We start from the raw sequence: 19,386 nt of genomic DNA on the forward strand, positions 1-19,386 counted from the left end.
GCGGGCGGTCTTGGAATAAGGGGGATGAGAGATGGGTGCAGCCTTTCTTTGCTGTTGTTGTTGTAACTGTTCTCAAATTAAAAGTTTTTTGTAAGTTATATAAATTTACAAGTTTTTAAGTGATCTTAAAAAGTGATATTAAAGTAAAGTTTGATACAAGAATAAGTTTATTAAAGTTAAGTTAAGTATATTGTAAACTTGAATAAAATATATTTTACATTAAAACTGAGTCATGCTCCATGAACACAACACAACATTACGGAACAGCTCCAAACAGTAAACATGTCCATGTAGAATAGTTGTCGCTGAGCCCTCAGGCATCAGTAAAGCGTTCACAGATGAACTACTGGCGCAAGGCTCGAACAATTGTTAAAGGGGCACTATGGCCCGCCGTCGTGCTCCAGCCTCAGGCACTTGCGTGGCTTCCTCATCCTCGTCGTCCTCCTGCTGCTCGTCATCTGCATCTTCCACATCATTGTCATCAGCCACTATCACTGCAGGTGGGTCTTCCACTCCCAGGTGCTGCTGCCTCATGATGGCGAAGTCATGCAGCACACAACAGTGAACTGACCGACAATCTCAAGGGAGTACAGCAAGTAGCCTCCGGAATGGGCCAGGCATCGGAAATGCTGTTTCAATATGCCAATGGTCCCCTCAATAATGCTGTGCATTACAATGTGCGACATGTTGCATTCACGGTCAGCTTCCGTCCGGGTTACGCGTAGGGGCGCCATGAGCCAGGTGGCGAGGCTGTACCCTTTGTCTCCCAGTAGCCAGCTCTGCCCTTCTGGCTGCTGCTGAAACATGGCAGATATAATGCTGTCGCGTAGGATGAACACATCATGGGTGCTGCCAGGGTATCTTGCATAGGTTGACATGATATGACTCATGTCGTCACACGCAAGCTGCACATTAATGGAGTGGAAGCCTTTTCTGTTCCTGTACATCTTGGAATCCTTCAAAGGCGATGTGGGTACAATCAATGCAGCCCAATACCTTTGGGAAGCCAGCAATCTTGAAGAAGCCCATAACCCTGTCATGGATTGCTTGGGAGGTCATGGGAAACTTTATGAAGTCATTCCTATGCGCATACAGTGCAGCCATGACCTGGCGAATGGAGACATGTGTTGCATATTGAGAGATGGCGCACACATCCCCAGTTATAGCTTGAAACGATCCGGAGGCATAGAATGCAAGTGCAACTGTGTAACCTTCACTTTAACTGACAAAGCAGTCCTCCTGATGCTTCTAGGTTGCAGATTTGCTTTGACCAACTCACAGATCTCACTTACAACTTCTTTGCGGAAACACAGCCTTCTGACACAGTCGACATCATTCGGGTGGAGGTACAAACGCCTGTCTCGATATACCCGAGGTGTGTAAGGCCTCCTGCCCAGCACCCTACGGATTCTGATGTTCCTGATGTGATGAAATCGAATCAATTGTCTCCTACGTAGCACCATGATGCAGAAGACTCGCACAAGGAATGACATTGTCAGTATTGCCCCCATACTTAAATGTAACCTTTGAAAGAAGCTCAAAACAGCAGGAAAGCAGGCAGCACAGGTTCGCAGTGGTGTATCTCCAGGTCTGTATGGATGGACAACAGCCAAAAGTCTTGTGACTTCTCTCTTTCCCCCCCCCCCCCCCCTCCTCCTTAATTGGAGTCTTGTGACTTCTCTCTCTCCCTCCTCCTCCATCATGGGCTCCAAGCTTTCTGATTGGCCTCTCTCCCCTTCCTTTCTCTTTTTCTCTTTTCTCTTTTTCTCTTTCTCTTTCTCTTTCTCTTTTCCTCTCTCTCTCTCTCTTTTTTTTCTCTCTCTCTTTCTCTCTCTCTCTTTTTTCTCTGTCTCTCCTTTCTCTCTCTCTCCCGCGCTCTCTCTCTCTCTCTCTCTCTCTCTCTCTCTCTCTCTCTCTCTCTCTCTCCTTCACCCCCCCCCCCCCCCCCCCCATGGCTTGTTTTGTAGCTGAGCCCCTGTGTCTGGGCGCGGCCGATTCTGCTGGCCAAACCTAAACTCTCCAGCCCTGAATCAAGACGTTCGCTAGTGGTGTGTGAGTGACTTTTTTTTTTTAAAGTGAGAGAACTTCTGAAATCCAACAAATTTACACTTCTACATTGACAGGTTTAAAAAAAAAAGTTCAACTTTATTATTGATTTTGACAGTGTTCTTGACTCTCTCCAAAATCTTCAATTTAAAAATAATAGTTTCTTTCAGCGCAGATTTGTGAATGTGCGCTGGTTTTCTTAACTCACCTGAGGGTTTTTCGGGAATGGCCAGATACACCGACCGAAGAGGAAAAAAATGTTGGCCAAACTGCGAACAATTGAAAAAAACTGCCGCAGACATGAGGGAACACCACCCCTCCCCACCCCATGACGTAAAATAAAACTGTCCTAGAAAAATCGTAACTAAGTCAGTTACGTCGGCGCAGATCACGGGGAAACTTGAGTGAAAAAATAAATACAGCCAAAAAAACGGCGCAAATGAATGAGGAAAATTGATTCCTAATGTTTGGTGTTGGGCTTGAGAATGGTAGCACTCTCGCCTCTAAGTCATTGGTGAAGCCCCACTCCAGAGACTTGAGCACATAATCTAGGCTGACACTCGAGTGTAATACTTTAAACCATGACCCTGTTTGCCCTCTCAGGTGGATATATAACATTTTTTGAAGAGCAGGCCAATATTTATCCCTCACCAACATCACCAAAACAGATTATCTGGTCATTGTCTCACTGCTGTTTGAGAGACGTTTCAAATTGCCAGCCACAGTTCCCACATTACAACAGTGAATTCACTCCAAAAGTACTTCATTGGATGTGAAGCGCTTTGGAACATCCCGAGTCACGAAAGGTGCCTTCTTCCTTTTATATTTAGTGTATGGCTGCGGGCACTTACCTGCCACTACAATAGTGGGATATTATAAGTTGTTGGGAGATCTTACACAATTGCGATCTTGAGCTTAGTAAATAATGCCTTTATGTTTAACTAGTCTTTCATTGATGGCCTCAGTCTTCAGGGCTCTATCAGTGTGGTAACTGTGTCAGTCCATTGCTGTCCTTGCTATATACCTAATTAGGAATGAAAGACTGACATTTGCTGTAGTATAAAGAATATAGTCATCACAGCAGTCCCTAAAGTTGGTCCAGGACCTCAAACAAATCCAAGTTGCACAGCCTCCATTTCTGTTTGTGCTGAAAAGCAGGTCTATAGGGACACTTATCGCATTGGTGACCTCGGCGTGGTACATACAGCACATAACGTGTGCTGTTGTCACCCTTGCAATTTGCATACATCTCCAGACCTGATCTGGGGTAAAAAAACAATGGGAAATGTTTTTTCCTTCAAACTGAGGAAATTGTTTTTCTTTTACCAATTCACCTCCTCCCCACCTTCAGAAATGTATTAAAACCTTGTTTGGAGTTAAAAGTAGGGTTAGGTTACATTTTAGGCGAGACATGTCATCCTTAAGGTAAGGCTCACTTCTTGGCTGGTTTAGCTTCTGGTGGAGTCATTTCTGTGAAGTAAAAGTAGCAACAGCATCACACCTTTGCATCCCAATCAGCAATCAACTGTTTCTCTGCCCCACACCTCCAGCACTGTGATAGTTAAATGGCAGTGATTGCTTTGAACTCTCGACTTGATTCCAGGCTCCTGCTGCTGATTTGAAATAGGAACAGGAGTAGGCCATTTACTCCCTCAAGCTTATTCTGCCATTCAATGAGATCATTGCTGATCTACGACTTAACTCCATGGGCCCAATTTTGGCCATGACTTGCATCAATTTTTTTGGAGTAAGTTTTTTCTGGCATAAGTTAGAAAATGCCACTTTCCCCAAAAAATTTGCTCCAGAGTAAGTCAGTTAGGTACGATTTTTTTTTTAGGTCAATTTTTTTTTCCAAAGGGGAGCATTCCCAGACACTTAACGACAGTTTTGGCCGTTTATGCCACTTTGGCATACGTACTCCAGATCCACTTTGGTCAACGTATGTGACCAGCTCTGAAAAACCTTGCGGGCCGTTAAGAAAAAGCAGCGCACATTCAGCAGACATTAGGGCAGGGATAGGGGAGGGAAGAGAACTGGAGAGGACCTCAACGACCAAGCAGCAAACATTAAGGAAAAGATCAAACCAATAAAATACAATTTAAAAAAAAAAAAAAGTAAATCCTACCTTATCTTTAAAGTCTGCCCGGGAAAGGCAGCGGGTCAGCCTGTGTGTGAGGCCATTCGGCCTGGGATAGGGGAGGGAAGACATGCACTGGAGAAATTGCAGCTGCTGGAGCTGCTGCGCATTTAATCGGGTGGGGGTGGCGGGGCTGCGGGGGGAGGAGAGGAGGGTTTATTTTTTGGAGCTGTTCCTGTGTTGTATTAATTGAACATGATTCATTTTAAATGTAAAAATATATTTTATTGAAAACTTTGCAATGTACTTAACTTCATTGTAATAAAAATATTGTTGTATCAAAATTTACTCTTTAAGATCACTTAAACGTTAAGATCACTTTTAAACTTGTAACATTACATAACTTACAAAAAACACCCAATGTGATAACAGTTAGAACAGTGAGTGAAGTGACATAACCAACAGCAGCAAAGAAAGGCTGCACCCATCTCTCATCCCCCTTAGTCTAAGGCCGCCCACTGCGCTTGGTCGTGGGCTCTCCACGACCCCTGCCCGCAGGCGGTGGCACAGTGTTTCTGGGGTGCACACCAAGATTCTTCTTTCTAACATCTCGACCACTAGGCACCTCTTGAGGATGGGGGGCGTCAACGTCACGTGGCAAGCTGGAGGGCCCAGGCGGCAAGCTGGAAGGCACGGCCTCAGCCTGTTCAGAGTTTGGTGCGGGGATTGGAGTGGGAGTGGCAGTTGATTCTGTCAATGGGCGCGGGGTCTGGGCGTGTGTTCCCTTATTGCAGCAGCTAACTCAGACATTCCCTCCCTCATGGCCTTGGTCATTGCAACTGTTGTCCTTTCCACTACCTCTGACATTCCATCCCTCATGGATACCATTCCCTCACTGATAGTGGACATGGTTCCTATTTCCCGTGCCATTATTGTTACTTCTCCCGACAGTCCCACTACCTCCTCACTCAACCCAGTTATGGTGTCCAGGAGTGATCGGGTAAGCTCAACGCTTTCCCCACCCAATGCCATCATCTGAACCACGTCTGTTGCATCCTGCATCTCAGGAGAGCGTGGTCCTTGTCTCCTTCCCCTCCCCCGGGATCTGGGTTGCGGCATCCCACTGGGAGGTGCACGCTGGGACCTTGGGACCCTGGGTGTTCCCTGCTGATTTGCACCAGCACCACCGCCATCACTGCTGGGACCTGTAACCTCGGATGGTGGGGCCACAGGTGTGCAATGCTGCGACACTACACCACCACCACCACCGGGACCTGCAATCTCGGACAGTGGGGCCACGGGTGTGCAATACTGCGGCACAACACCACCACCACCACCGGGACCTGCAACCTCGGACAGTGGAAACCATAGAATGTCGAACCACTAATCACGGAAGAGCCTGGCAGGTGAGATATGTTGACCTCCACGATTCAGAAGAACACTCCTGTAATCGAACCCCTCCCACATCTACTCAAAGTGCCCCTCGCGCCCATGTTGTTCTGGAGGGTTGCTCTCCTCTTCAGGCTCGTCCACATCTGAATCTTGATTTGGATCATCAGGCGGATTGTCCTCAAGTTCTGCAAGATATAACAGAAGAGTGAAATGGGTGGCATGAGTAGACTCACACATAGCAGACCAGGCAGCAGGTTGATTTGAAGGACCACAATGACTTTTCATGGCTTACCCACTCCCTCACGTGCGGGCCCAGCTTGTGCGGTACTGATGGTTCTTCTCCAGGCAGGACCCATCAAAGCAGCGACCCTCTCTTCCAAGAGTGTCAGTGGGTGCAGATTTGACGGTCCTCCTCCTGATCTAGTTCTTTCCCTTCTGCAAAGATTAAAATGCAACTTTTTAGAGAGGGTGTCTTTCTGCTGGGTGGGACTTATACAGCTGGTCACATTTACAATTGAAATTACTTTGAATAAATGGAAATATTACTTGCACTAACTACTTGACCAAGGTCCTGCCACTTCTTTTTACACTGCCTTCCAGATCTCTTGTTCACCAATCCGCAGAATTCTTCTGCAACTTGGTTCCAGGGTTGTTTCTTCTCTTTGGGTGGCACTTTTGTGTGACCTCTGCCGGTATCCAGGTGCTGCCATCGGTTCTCAATGACAGTAACTGGTGCCTTGACTTCGTCATGCAAGAAATTCTTTGTTCTTGGTGGACGTTGCTGCATTATTGCTGCAACTGCTCCGTGACACTAACAGGACTTTTGCAATGCTCTAATACACTTTTCCACTGCACTTGTGTGATTTTTCAAAACAGACAGTCCCCTGAGACACTTAGCAGCACTTTTGCAATGATCCCTAAGACTTCTCCAGGCATGCAACAGTTAATTTCAGGCAGGATACTGCAGCTTTCAGTCAGCACACCAGCTAGTTAGGTTCAGAGCGCTCCTGGCAGGCAGCATTTACAGCTGCGATGCTCTTTAAAAATGGCAGAGTGCCAAGTTTTCTCTCTCTCTCTCTCTCTCTCTCTCTCTCTCTACTGCGCATGCGCGCACTTCGGGGCCGGCACTACTGCGCATGTGCGAAGATGCCGGCAGTGTTTTCAGCGCGGGCATTTGGCTCCACCCCCCACTTCAACATCGACGCCATGCCAGGACTCCGGGGACTGTACGCAGCGGCCAGAATGGGGCGAGTTTTTGCCGGCGCCGTTTCCAGTGCGCAAAGTCGGCGCGCTTGAGGTCAGTGCACTGACAAAACTCTTGGGAAAATCTAGCCCCATATCCCTTAAAATCTTTGGTTAACAAAAATCTATCAATCTCTGATTTTAAAATTAACAATTGATTTAGCATCAATTGCCATTTGCAGAAGAGAGTTCCAAACTACCACTACCCTTTGTGTGTAGAAGTGTTTCCTAATTTCACTCCTGAAAGGTCTGGCTCTAATTTTCAGACTATGCCTCCTAAACTTAGACTGCTCAACCAGCAGAAATAATTTTGATCTATCCTATCTGTTCCCTTTAACATCTTGAAAACTTCGATCACATCACCTCTTAACCTTCTTAATTCTAAGGAATACAATCCTAATTTATGTAATGGCTCCTCATAATTTAACCCTTGGAGTCCGGGTATAATTCTGGTAAACCTGCACTGCACTCCATCCAAGGTCAATATATCCTTCCTCCAGTGTGGTGTCCAGAACTGCTCACAGTACTCCATGTGTGGTCTAACCAGGGCTTTGTATAGCTGTAGCATAATTTCTACCCCCTTGTATTCTAGTCCTCTAGATATAAAGGCAAGCTTTCCATTAGCCTTTTTGATTATTTTCTGTAGCTGTTCATGACATTTTAATCTATGTCCCTTGGGGTCTCCATTGTTTTTAGCTTTTCACCATTTAGAAAGTACCCTGTTCTTTCCTTTTTAAGTCCAAAATGGATGACCTCACATTCGCCTACATTGAATTCCATTTACCACAGTTTTGCCCATTCACTTAATCGATCAATATCCCTTTGTAATTTTATGCTTTCATCTACACTACCTACAATGCCGCTTATCTTTGTGCCATCGGTAAATTTGGATATGTGGCTTTCTATTCCATCAACTACATTGTTAATAAATACAGAGATAGTTGAGACCCCAACACAGATCCTTGCAGGACACCACTGGTTACAACCTACCAATTAGAGTACGTGCCCATTATCCCTACTCTCTGTCTCCTGCCGCTCAGCCAATTTCCTAGGCTGGTCAATAATTTGCCTTCAATTCCATGGGCTTCAACGTTAGTTAACAGTCTCTTATGAGGGACTTTATCAAATGCCTTCTGGAAATCCATATAAATTACATCCATAATGGGGGAGAAATTTGGCCGTGCCTCAGTTGCAGTGTTAATCCAGGCGGAGCGGTACTTTTAGCGCCTTGAAAATATTTGCGCCTCCCTCCCAGAAATTCGGCAGAATTGCTCAAAGAGCTGACGGGCGATAAATCAGCCGTTGCACACCAGAGCTGGGGGGGGTGGTGGGCAGGCGATAACGAAAGTTTGGTCAGTACATTTTGCAGTCCAATTTGCGCATGCGCGGAACTCCAAATCAGATCCCGGGAAAAGCTAAGTCTTTAAAAGGCACGGCATAGTAATGCACCCAATAAAGTTTACATAAGAACATAAGAATTAGGAGTAGGAGTTAGGCCATTTGGTCCCTCAAGCCTGCTCTGCCATTTAATAAGATCATGGCTGATCTGATCATGGACTCAGCTCCACTTCCCTGCCCGCTCCCCATAACCCCTTATTCTCTTATCGCTCAAAAATCTGTCTATCTTCATCTTAAATATATTCAATGACCCAGCCTCCGCAGAGAATTCCACAGATTTACAACCCTCTGAGAGAAGAAATTCCTCCTCCTTCGCAGTTTTAAATGGGTGGCCCCTTATTCTGAGACTATGCCCCCTAGTTTTAATTTCCCCGATGAGTGCAAATATCCTCTCTGCATCCACCCTTCATTATATTATGTTTCGATAAGATCACCTCTCATTCTTCTAAACTCCAATGTGTATAGCCCCAACCTACTCGACCCATCTTCATAAGTCAACCCCCTCATCTCCAGAATCAACCTAGTGAACCTTCTCTGAACAGCCTCCAATACAAGTATATCCTTCCTTAAATACGGAGACCAAAACCGTATGCAGTACTCTAGGGGTGGCCTCACCAGTACCCTGTACAGTTGTAGCAGGACTTCTCTGCTTTTATACCCTATCCTCCTTGCAATAATGGCCAACATTCCATTTGCCTTCCTGATTACTTGCTGTACCTGCATACTAACTTTTTGTGTTTGATGTACAAGGACCCCCAGATCCTTCTGTACTGCAGCATTTTCCATTTTTTCTCCATTTAAATTATAATTTGCTTTTCTATTTTTTCTGCCAAAGTGGATAACCTCACATTTTCCCACATTATACTTCATCTGCCAAATTTTTGGCCACTCACTTAACCCACCTATGTCCCTTTGGGGTGGAGTGTAGAATGTTTCAGTGTAAGAGGTGTCGCAGTTGTGTGGAATGGTCTGGTTGGGCTGGGTGCTCGTTACCTTTCTACCATTCTTCATTGTTTATAGGTTTATATGTAATCTTCCGGGCTGCTGACCGAGGGCTGTGAGGAGCAGATTTTTGTGTGCTCCTCACAATTTGCTTTCCCATCCATCTTTGTATCATCAGCAAACTTGACTACATTACACTCTGTCCCTTCATCCAAGTCATTAATATAGATTGTAAAATAGTTGAGGTCCCAGCACTGATCCCTGCGGCATCCCACTAGTTACTGTTTGCCAACCGGAAAATTACCCATTTATCCCACATAAAAAGTTACTGCACAAATTAAAAGTTCATGAGGTTGGTGGTAATATATTAGCATGGATAGGGGATTGGCTAACTAACAGAAAACAGAGAGTCGGAATAAATGGGTCATTTTCCGTTTGGCAAACAGTAAGTAGTGGGTTGCTTGTACCGACTATTTTTCCAGACGTTGTTATTGGCAGTCGCTCAATGAGGCGCAAGCACTGAATTTACCAACCGGGCGCAAGTGTGCGCATGCACCAGGAATACATCGTGATCGGAGTGATCAGCAGCAGCCAGGCACTAATGGTTTACACCCCTGGTGAGCCGCTAATGAATTTTCTGTTGGGGCGCTAAAAGTTGTGCACCCAGTCGCTAAGCTCTCATGCTCGCATTATCGCCCCCTCTGACCACTAACTGAGGTTATAGACAGCCGAAAATCCAGCCCAAAGTCTTTCTCCTATCCACTACTTTAGTCACCTCCTCAAGAAATTCAATCAGGTTTGTCACACATGACCTACCTCTTACAAATCCATGCTGGCTCTCTCTGATCAACTGGAAATTTTCAAGGTGTTCAGTCACCCTATCCTTAATCAGAATGAGAGGGGACCTCATAGAAACGTTTAAAATTCTGACGGGGTTAGACAGGTTAGATGCAGGAAGAATGTTCCCAATGTTGGGGAAGTCCAGAACCAGGGGACACAGTCTAAGGATAATGGGGAAGCCATTTAGGACTGAGATGAGGAGGAATTTCTTCACCCAGAGAGTGGTGAACCTGTGGAATTCTCTACCACAGAAAGTTGTTGAGGCCAATTCACTAAATATATTCAAAAAGGAGTTAGATGAAGTCCTTACTACTAGGGGGATCAAGGGGTATGGTGAGAAAGCAGGAATGGGGTACTGAAGTTGCATGTTCAGCCATGAACTCATTGAATGGCGGTGCAGGCTCGAAGGGCCGAATGGCCTACTCCTGCACCTATTTTCTATGTTTCTATAGACAACCCAAATCTGAGACAATCCAACAGGAGAGATGCAGGGAGATGATTTAAGATTAGAATAGAGTCAGGACTGAAGTCAGAAGGGAAAGTTTCAGTGCTGAAGCAACAGCAGAGAGGAATACACTGTTCGATACAAGAAGGAATGGGGAAAAAACTGTATTTGTGGATATCAGCTGACGTGAAGATGAGTTTTGTTGGAAAGGAGCATTATAATATTGCTTCTTATCTAATACGAGCATTATTTTTTTTTGGGTGGGTGCTCGTTCGGTGGCATCCAAGATGACAGTGTGTATGATACTAATATGGTGTAACAGCTCATGATTTATTATTTTTAAGAAACCGAGGGAGATTAGTTAAAAAGGAGATAGAAAGGTTGAGAAGTATACATAGAATTGCGATGACCTTTTGTAAGGGATGTTAGTCCATTTCGTGACAGCAACAAGCACTCTCAAGTCAGGTATAACATAGACAACCTGCAAAGTAAAACTCTTATTACTCCTCAACAACGTGACTATAGCTACAGAAGAATGTCCCCACTGCGCAAGTGTGACTATTTTCTATTTCCAACATTGGTTATCCTTGTGGCCCTTCTCATTAAGATTGCCAAGGGCAGATGTGTGCTCTGGACAATGACCACTAGGAACTGGGCTGAGACTTCCTAAACTTGTTTTACGTGGGATTCTTACAGCCACCAAAATGAGAGAACTTTCATCCCGTCAGAACTGGACCAGAATCAAACTCTGGTCCCAGTGGCTGAAAGATGTGCTACCTACTGCACCACACAATCCCAGTACAAGTGAAACCTAATTAACTCAGTATAACTCTTTCACAACCTACTTTAGGGAACAAGACAGTTCTTTATTGGGTTAAGATAACTAGCTAACATCAGGTGGATATTTTTTATTTTCTCTATAGAGTTAGTAAGCATCTGCATAGTAGTGATAACCTTAAAGGAGAACTGTATTCTGACCGGTAGAGCAATTGATACTGAAATTCTACCAAGAATATTACAAAACAAAAACAAATGATCTTATACAGCTTTTAAAAATAGAAACAGAGTAGCATTCCTGTTTGTCTCTTTTTGAGTTGGGAACCCTATCTACTTTTGGTTAGACTCCAATTCTAAGTCAACATAGGGTACAATCAGAGTTGCAATAGGCATAGCATCATCAGGTCCATAAGATTAGCTCACCTGGAGTCAGAGGGAGGGGGAAGGCAAGGCTAGATGGTGGAATGGTCTCCCAGAAAAGGGACATAAAAGGGGCTGAAAACATTTCTGAATGATTATAAAGTTAAGCATATAGATGGAATGATCAAATCGTCCACAGGACACAGTGGATTCTGTGTTGTAGGGAGGAGGGATTGTTATCTGTATCTGCCCTGGTTCAAGTGTTCAATGACCAATTAATACATTAACCCTGCAGATTCCAAGAAACAGGTTGATCCTGATCAATCCTATGTTTACACTTGGCGTATTTCTGAAGATATTGGACCAACATCCTTTGACTCCAGGTGCCTAACAAGAGTATATCATAGTGCTGTGGATATCACACGGGACATTGCTTCAGGACTTTTTGGACCACTTTTAATCTGCAAGGATCTATCGCTGGATTTCAGGAATTTACAGGTAAAGTAGCATTAATCTGTTAACCATTAGAAAGCCATCTTTTATTTTATGTAGTCTAGCTTATCTGCTGTGGCATTGCTCCTAGTACATATCTGCTGTTTATAATAAAAGAGGTATTCTATCGCTATCAGGGCCACTGATTTGCAGTAGGTAGCAGTCCTGGAATTTGGGAGTACTGGGGAGCTGATGTGGGGTTTAGGTAGGGCTGGAGTCTTTAATTATAGCATAACTGCAGACGGGAAACCTGAAGTTTAACAGAGCTGGAGGTTCGGTAATACAGGGTTGCCCAGGGGTTTGCCCATATTTAAATGGGGGTTCCTGAATTTTGCAACACTCAGGGTGGGGGTTTTGGGCTTTGGGATTACAGGGATGAGTAAGTTCATGTGCCTCAGCAAATTGATAAAAGCACATTGTTGGATTTCAACAACCTCTTTGTGGCCCAGATTCAAATCCCTCGAATAATCAGAAATATTTACCTCTTACTCAACTGCGGCAAGTTTGTCCTAATTATAATCAAGGTCATCTGCTCCCACACTAATCTCTGCCTATGCTGAGGGACTGCTTGACAGCAGGGAGTGTCATGAGCTGGCAAGGATGATGGAGAGGTTTCTCGGGGTACTGCCACATCTGTATTATCCAGCCACCCGTCTCAAATGGCTATCGATTGTTTAGTAGCAGACAGGTCCAGGCAGCCGCTGCATGGTGTATGTAAATGCAGGGCCATCTACAGACTCGCAAAATGCTGGATCACTCCCATCATTAAAGGTTCATACTGATGCACAGCCATCCACTTCACTTCTTCTTCCCATTGGGGAAACACTGAGAAGCACACAGTTACAAAGCAGATGACACACCCTGTACACCGTCACAAAAGGGAAGCACTGGAGTAATACAGCTGCTCAAACACTGGTATGGTTAATGAAGTTTGCCTCAACTAGAACTGTAAGGTACTGTATAAGAAAAATGTACATTCATGTCATTGAGGATCAAAGCATTTCTTTGTATATCCAAATAAAGATTAGGAAAATGGCAAATAAACTGTTTTTCTAAGAATATTGGACACACATTGTGCATGGGCTATAAGTGAAGGCGTCATCAATGAGAACCACATGATTCTTGTAGAGTATATTGGTGACTGAATAATATCTTCATTTAAAGAATAATGAGTACATCATAAATATTGCCTAAAAATAACCCACTTTAAGTTTTACACTTCCACCCTTTGAGCCCTAGGATAACTTATTTTTAATTACATTTGCTGATTCTGTCTCCAGAAAGCAGTAACTGAAGCTGGGGAACAGTGTGCTAGCAGCCCTACATTACCTCCCCCTTGCATGGGAAGGGATTCACTCAGTACTGTTCCTTGCTTAAACACCAGCGAGTTCACACTGGGGAGAGACTGTTCACCTGCTCAGTGTGTGGGTTCCCACACCAGCAAGACACCAGCAAGTTCACAAGTGATTGCAGGGTTTGGATTCTGCTGTTATTGCTGCTATTATTCACATCCTTCTGAACTGTTTGTTTGTTTCTGCTGATGTTAATAACCCTTCAACTAGGCTGGAGTTTAATATTTTGATATTTCAAATAACAGTGTCGATATTTGATGTCTCCGAGATTAGAGACTAATTGATGTCCTGTTTCTGACTGCTGCATTTTTGATCGGGGTGGAGGAGCAGTGAGAGGCGAAGGCCCAGGAGAGACGAGGGCCCAGGGGCAGCACAGGCCAGCCCACACTGCGATCTATGGATAGTCGGTGCATGCGTGCACACTAAGTCTGTGCAGCAGAGATTGGTCTCCAGTCGTCTTGGTTGACCTTTGCCACTGGATCAAGACCTAGCTCTGTCAAGCCCGTTTGGTTGCTGGTGTGCAACGGCCACCCCACGTTAAAAAAAAAAATCCATGCACAGGCATCTTCCACCCTTCAGTATGTAGTTCGGGACCTAGAATGTCAAGTCCCTCATTGAAACACCCGTGAACTCATCCCTTTTTGGTGTGGAAGCAGGTCATCCTCAAAACGAGGGACTGCCTAATATTAATATTACCTCCTCCTAGCCAATGTATGAACCATAACCAGGTCCATGGGCTATCCGACTGTGGGATAGCACAGCCGAGCCTGACCCTGCCACAGCCTTTTTTTTTTCTTTTTTCAAAAATATACTTTATTCATATAAAATTTTCACAATACATTGGAAAATAGCTCAGTACGTTGCGGTCAGCAATTCCATACAATTCATTTGGATGCTGACAGCAGTTCCATACAATGCACTAGCGTGCATTTCATTTCAAGGTACAGTTTAGTACAATCCATAAGTCACATTACATGTAATACTATGCAAATGAAGGTATTACATGGAGCAGATGAGAACAGGTTTACATTAGATTCCAGGATACATTTCAATGCCGATTACGAATCACGTTACATGTAGCACTATGCAGATGAATGCAGTACACGGACCGGATGGGGATACATTTACATTTCTTTACAAGTTACTAAACAGTGCAGAGACTTTCATTATACATGGCACAACACAGGTGTTTTTCAGTACATGGTGCTCTATGTGTACAAGCAGATTAACAAGTACAGCCCGAGGGGGGGGGTCTGATTCCATCCCCTGAGTTTACCGTGGGGAAAGGGCCTTAAACTGTGGCTCTTCCCACCGTGCCTTTGCGGCGACTGCACCAATCTTTAGTGCGTCCCTCAGCGCGTACTCCTGGACCTTGGATTGCGCCAGTCTGCAACACGCAGACGTGGACATCTCCTTGCTCTGGAAGACCAGCAAGTTTTGGGAAGACCAAAGTACGTCTTTCACCGAGTTGATGACCCTCCAGCAGCAGATGATGTCTGTCTCGGTGTGTGTCCCTGGGAACAGCCCGTAGAGCACAGAGTCCTGTGTTACGGAGCTGCTTGGGATGAACCTCGACAGCAACCACTGCATCTCCATCCAGACCTGCCTTGCAAAGGGGTAGTCCCAAAGGTGATGGATGACTGTCTCGTCTGCACCACAGCCAACTCGGGGCCAGAGTGCCGTGTCTCTGAAACCCCGGCTGTGTATGAAGGATCTGACGGGTAGGGCCCTCCTCACCGCCAACCAAGCTACATCTTAGTGCTTGTGTGAAAGCTCTGGCGATGAGACGTTCTGCCAGACGAGTTCGACAGTCTGCTCGGGGAACCACCCGACAGGGTCCACCCTCTCCTCCTTTCGTAGGGCGTCCAGGACCTTACGTGCCGACCACTGCTTTATGGCCTTGTGGCCAGTGAAAAACTTTTCCATTTTCTTCAGCCTACCAGACCCTGTCATAAGAACATAAGAACATAAGAATTAGGAACAGGAGTAGGCCATCTAGCCCCTCGAGCCTGCTCCGCCATTCAATAAGATCATGGCTGATCTGGCCATGGACTCAGCTCCACTTACCCGCCCGCTCCCCGTAACCCTTAATTCCCTTATTGGTTAAAAATCTATCTATCTGTGATTTGAATACATTCAATGAGCTAGCCTCAACTGCTTCTTTGGGCAGAGAATTCCACAGATTCACAACCCTCTGGGAGAAGAAATTCCTTCTCAACTCCGTTTTAAATTGGCTCCCCCCGTATTTTGAGGCTGTGCCCCCTAGTTCTAGCCTCCCCTACCAATGGAAACAACCTCTCTGCCTCTATCTTGTCTATCCCTTTGATGATTTTAAATGTTTCTATAAGATCACCCCTCATCCTTCTCCCCCCCGAGCTCTCCTTCCCCCTCCCCCCCCCCCGAGCTCTCCTCTCTTCCCCCCCCCCACCCCCAAGCTCTCCTCCCCCCCCCGCCCAGCTCTCTTCCCGCCCCGCCCAGCTCCCTTGCTCTCTCTCTCTACCCCCCCCCCCCAAGCTCGCGCTCCCTTCCCCACCACATCCCAAAGCTCTCTCTCCCCTTCACCCCCCCCCCCTCCATCCCCAAGCTTGCTCTCTCTCTCCCCCCTTCTCGCTCTCCCTGCCGCCTGCTCTCTATGGCACTGCTGGGGGCTCGGGACCCACTCGAGGCTCGGGGATGCTCGGCAGATACGTTCAGCTGCTCAGATGGACAAACTGTAGGAAAGGATTAGTAGGAATTGTGCTGGGGGAAGGATGTGGCGGAGTCGGTGATTTGTGCTAACTTTTGCTTATGCGCATGCGTGAGGAGATACATGCGCAGAAGGGAGACTTAGTACAAATAGTTACTGGGGGAAAAAACCCCACATGGTCCGAAAGAAAACCAACGGCCCAAAATCCTGGCATATGTACCAGATGCACCCACTTATGAACTTTGGTGGTGACACTTCCAAAGTGTACAAGCTCAGAGCGAGATCACCCCTCTTGAATGGTGAGTACCCATGTCAATAGGGGTCTATCATTGGCTCCCTTTTATAAGGGGACTGAAAAATCTTCAAAAATGTTTAACATTTTCAACTATCTGGGACAAGTGCCGGACCTACTTTCACTATTTGGGAGACTTTTAATCGGTGTATTACCCACCAATGTGATACCAGACTAGGAATAAGTTAACTCCTGGTCACACCCCATCTCATGCCAGTGTTCTTGTTTAAGATAGGCAGAGGCACTACACCAAATGAGGCCTCATGGGATGGTTCAAGGAAAAGCGGGATCTGGCATTTCCGTGCCCTGGCCTAATTCATAGCTATTCCATGGCATTCCTGCTGTGCTTTTGGAGAGAATGCACTAGAAGTGCAACAGATTTTTAGCCTTCTAATGTTTTTAACTGTGTTGTAATAAAACTGCTGCTTAAGTAACAAAATGTTGGATTTTCCTCTCTTACACCATCCAATTATAGAAAATATAGGCAATTTGGGCAGGAGTGGCTACCGCCAAAACTCTGCCCTTACCACTGCCAACCTGGCCTTCCCTCCTTCCCGCACTGCAGGGAAGTAGATTTCATGAGCCCAGACCACACCACTGCAAAAGAATATGATGACGGAGGCGGGGCACAGGTTTCCACCCAAAATTCCTCCCTACTACCACTGCCACCATCAGGAGAAGAGTGGCAGTATACTTTGAGGCAGTAGCACCAACCTCACTCGGAAGAATGTTGGAAGGAGAGAGCCTAGTAGTGGACTCCATTCACTCTTTTCATGCCCCTCTTTCTATATGTCAACTCGGCTCATGGAGAGCTTGGTCAAAGTTTCCCCAAAAAACTCTGCTCCTGTACTGGTGCCTCCTCCTCTTCTTACTACTGCCATCTTTTTCCTTACTTGCAGCAGTGGGCTCTTTTTTGGTGGTATGGAGGCCACCTTGTATATGTAAAATGAGCCTTCACCTAGGAAAATGAGTCAGTGTCACGGTGGGGTCACTGTGACAGGCAGAAGTCTCGCTCTGACCCTCCTCCGGCATTGAACCTGCCCCAGAGGAAAATCCAGCCAAAGTTGTCATATTGGAATCCCTGAAGATCTTCTGGCATTTGATTCTATCTGATTTAGATAAGAGTGGATCAAGAGCAACACCTCATATTTGCAGCGATTGATGAGAACCAAAGCTGGTATATTGATGAGAACATTCAATCATGTCTGGATCCTTCCAGTGTTGACCTCACAGACCCTGAATTTTACGAATCAAACATCATGTACAGTGAGTACAGGTGCATTGGTTATCATTTCTCAGGTTTTACAGGTTATTTAAAATTCATGTGTGATTAGATCTGTAACTGGTTTCAGGATCCAAAAAGTCCTACGTGTCTCAGTAGACTCTGCACTCAACATGTCCAAACAATGCAAAGCCATTATCAGCAAGGTCAATAGAATGTTGAACTATATTGCCAAAACAGCCACTTTTAGCTATTTAAAGGTGGCACCTAAAATTTTCGATGCCCTTCATCCCAGTGCACTGGAGTTGCATTTTGCCAACTTCAGTGGCATGCAGTTGTGCTGACTCTGGTTGCTGGAGTGGATTGGTAGGTAGAAGACCAATGTTTCCTTTGCAGCGCTCTGGAGGTCCTGCACAGCTTGTTCACCGGCTCTTTAAGGGAAAAACTGCTCTTGTGTGAAATTTTGAATGGACCATTAAAGGGGCCATGCAGCACCCCCAAAAAATTAGAGGAAACATCGTGGAAGATCCCATCCTTACAATACAGCATCGAGGCAACAGGTCTCATTGAATTTCCGTTTCTTGGGCTTGTGCAATTCCAGAGCATCCTCAGGGTAATTGAAATCATGCTCCCTGCTGTTTGAAATCAAACTACTCTGGGTGCTTAGTCACTGTAATTAATACAATTGAAGTTTATTAAAACATCAGAACTTCCCTGATAAGATCATTATCATCTTCTATAATAAACAACCTCCTCCTCACACTTTGTTTTTTTGTGCTTTCTTTCCCCTTAAAGGAGAAGCAAAGAAACCATTTATTTCAGGTCTCAGTATTTATCTAAAAAAAATGGCCAAGAGGTTACAATGGCACTTTTATGACCAGGTGTCAGTGGCAGAATATATAAATGTTGTTGTTGTTGGCTCCTAGTAGCCATAGCAACATCAAACACTCCCAGGTAAGAGTATAGCTAGCATGAGCTAGATGAATATTAAAGTTACTTCTACCTAGGCATCATCAACGTACTGTAATTCCAAACTCCGAAGACCACCTTTTAATGGACGAGCATAGATTTTCCTCTTCACTGATCTTGTATCTGACCAACTTATTCCTTTAGAACCCTGAGATCTGTTACGAAGCAAATTCAGAGAAATAAGACTCTCATGCCATCATTCTGGGATGGATTCAAATCCAAGGCCCAGAGATGAATAGCAGTGCAGCAACCCACTGAACCATCCTAGTCCCATAAGGACTGAGCATTTTAAGCTGTTGTGTTTCTTGCTACCAGCCGTCATAAACAGTACTATAGCCACATTTTAACCTTTACATTTATATTCTACTGTACACAAATTAATGTTTAAATAACTCTGTGTGGATGTTTTCAGCAATAAATGGCCTTGTGTACGAAAGCAAAGAAGTGATACCATTATGTGAAGGAGATGTCACATACTGGCATGTTTCAACCATTGGTGCCCAAGATCGCATTCAGTCACTTCACTTCCATGGGCACACCTTCAAACACAGAACTACAAATGAGGATGTGGTACACCTCTTCCCTCTAACTGGTGAAACTCTAGCCATGCAGTTGGACAGTTTAGGTGAGTGTCTTCATTTGTGCTGTTTTCTGTACAGACTGTCCATTTTACCAGATCGTTTACAAATCTGCACAACTGGAAAAATTGGCAATGAAGCTATTCTGCCCCCTATGACCACAGTGTGATTCATTAAGTTTAATATTAAAGCCGCAGCACTCCTCAACCTATATTTTTGGTTTGTTTCAGAAGAAGTTATGAAAACACAAAGTTATTTTATTTTAATTTATATATA

General features: G+C 45.1%; 1 protein-coding gene across 1 annotated transcript in view; it reads left to right on the plus strand.

Annotated features, from left to right (window-relative positions):
• The window catches only part of f5 (coagulation factor V), a 166,967-nt gene that overhangs the window by 68,034 nt on the left and 79,547 nt on the right, over nt 1-19,386 (plus strand). The window contains exons 10-12 of the mRNA XM_070893456.1: nt 11,815-12,017; nt 17,460-17,607; nt 18,945-19,157. Coding sequence (XP_070749557.1) covers nt 11,815-12,017; nt 17,460-17,607; nt 18,945-19,157 — 564 coding nt within the window. The remainder of the gene's footprint in view (nt 1-11,814; nt 12,018-17,459; nt 17,608-18,944; nt 19,158-19,386) is intronic.

Source organism: Pristiophorus japonicus, chromosome 11 (genome assembly GCF_044704955.1).
Source record: "Pristiophorus japonicus isolate sPriJap1 chromosome 11, sPriJap1.hap1, whole genome shotgun sequence".
Taxonomy (NCBI): domain Eukaryota; kingdom Metazoa; phylum Chordata; class Chondrichthyes; family Pristiophoridae; genus Pristiophorus; species Pristiophorus japonicus.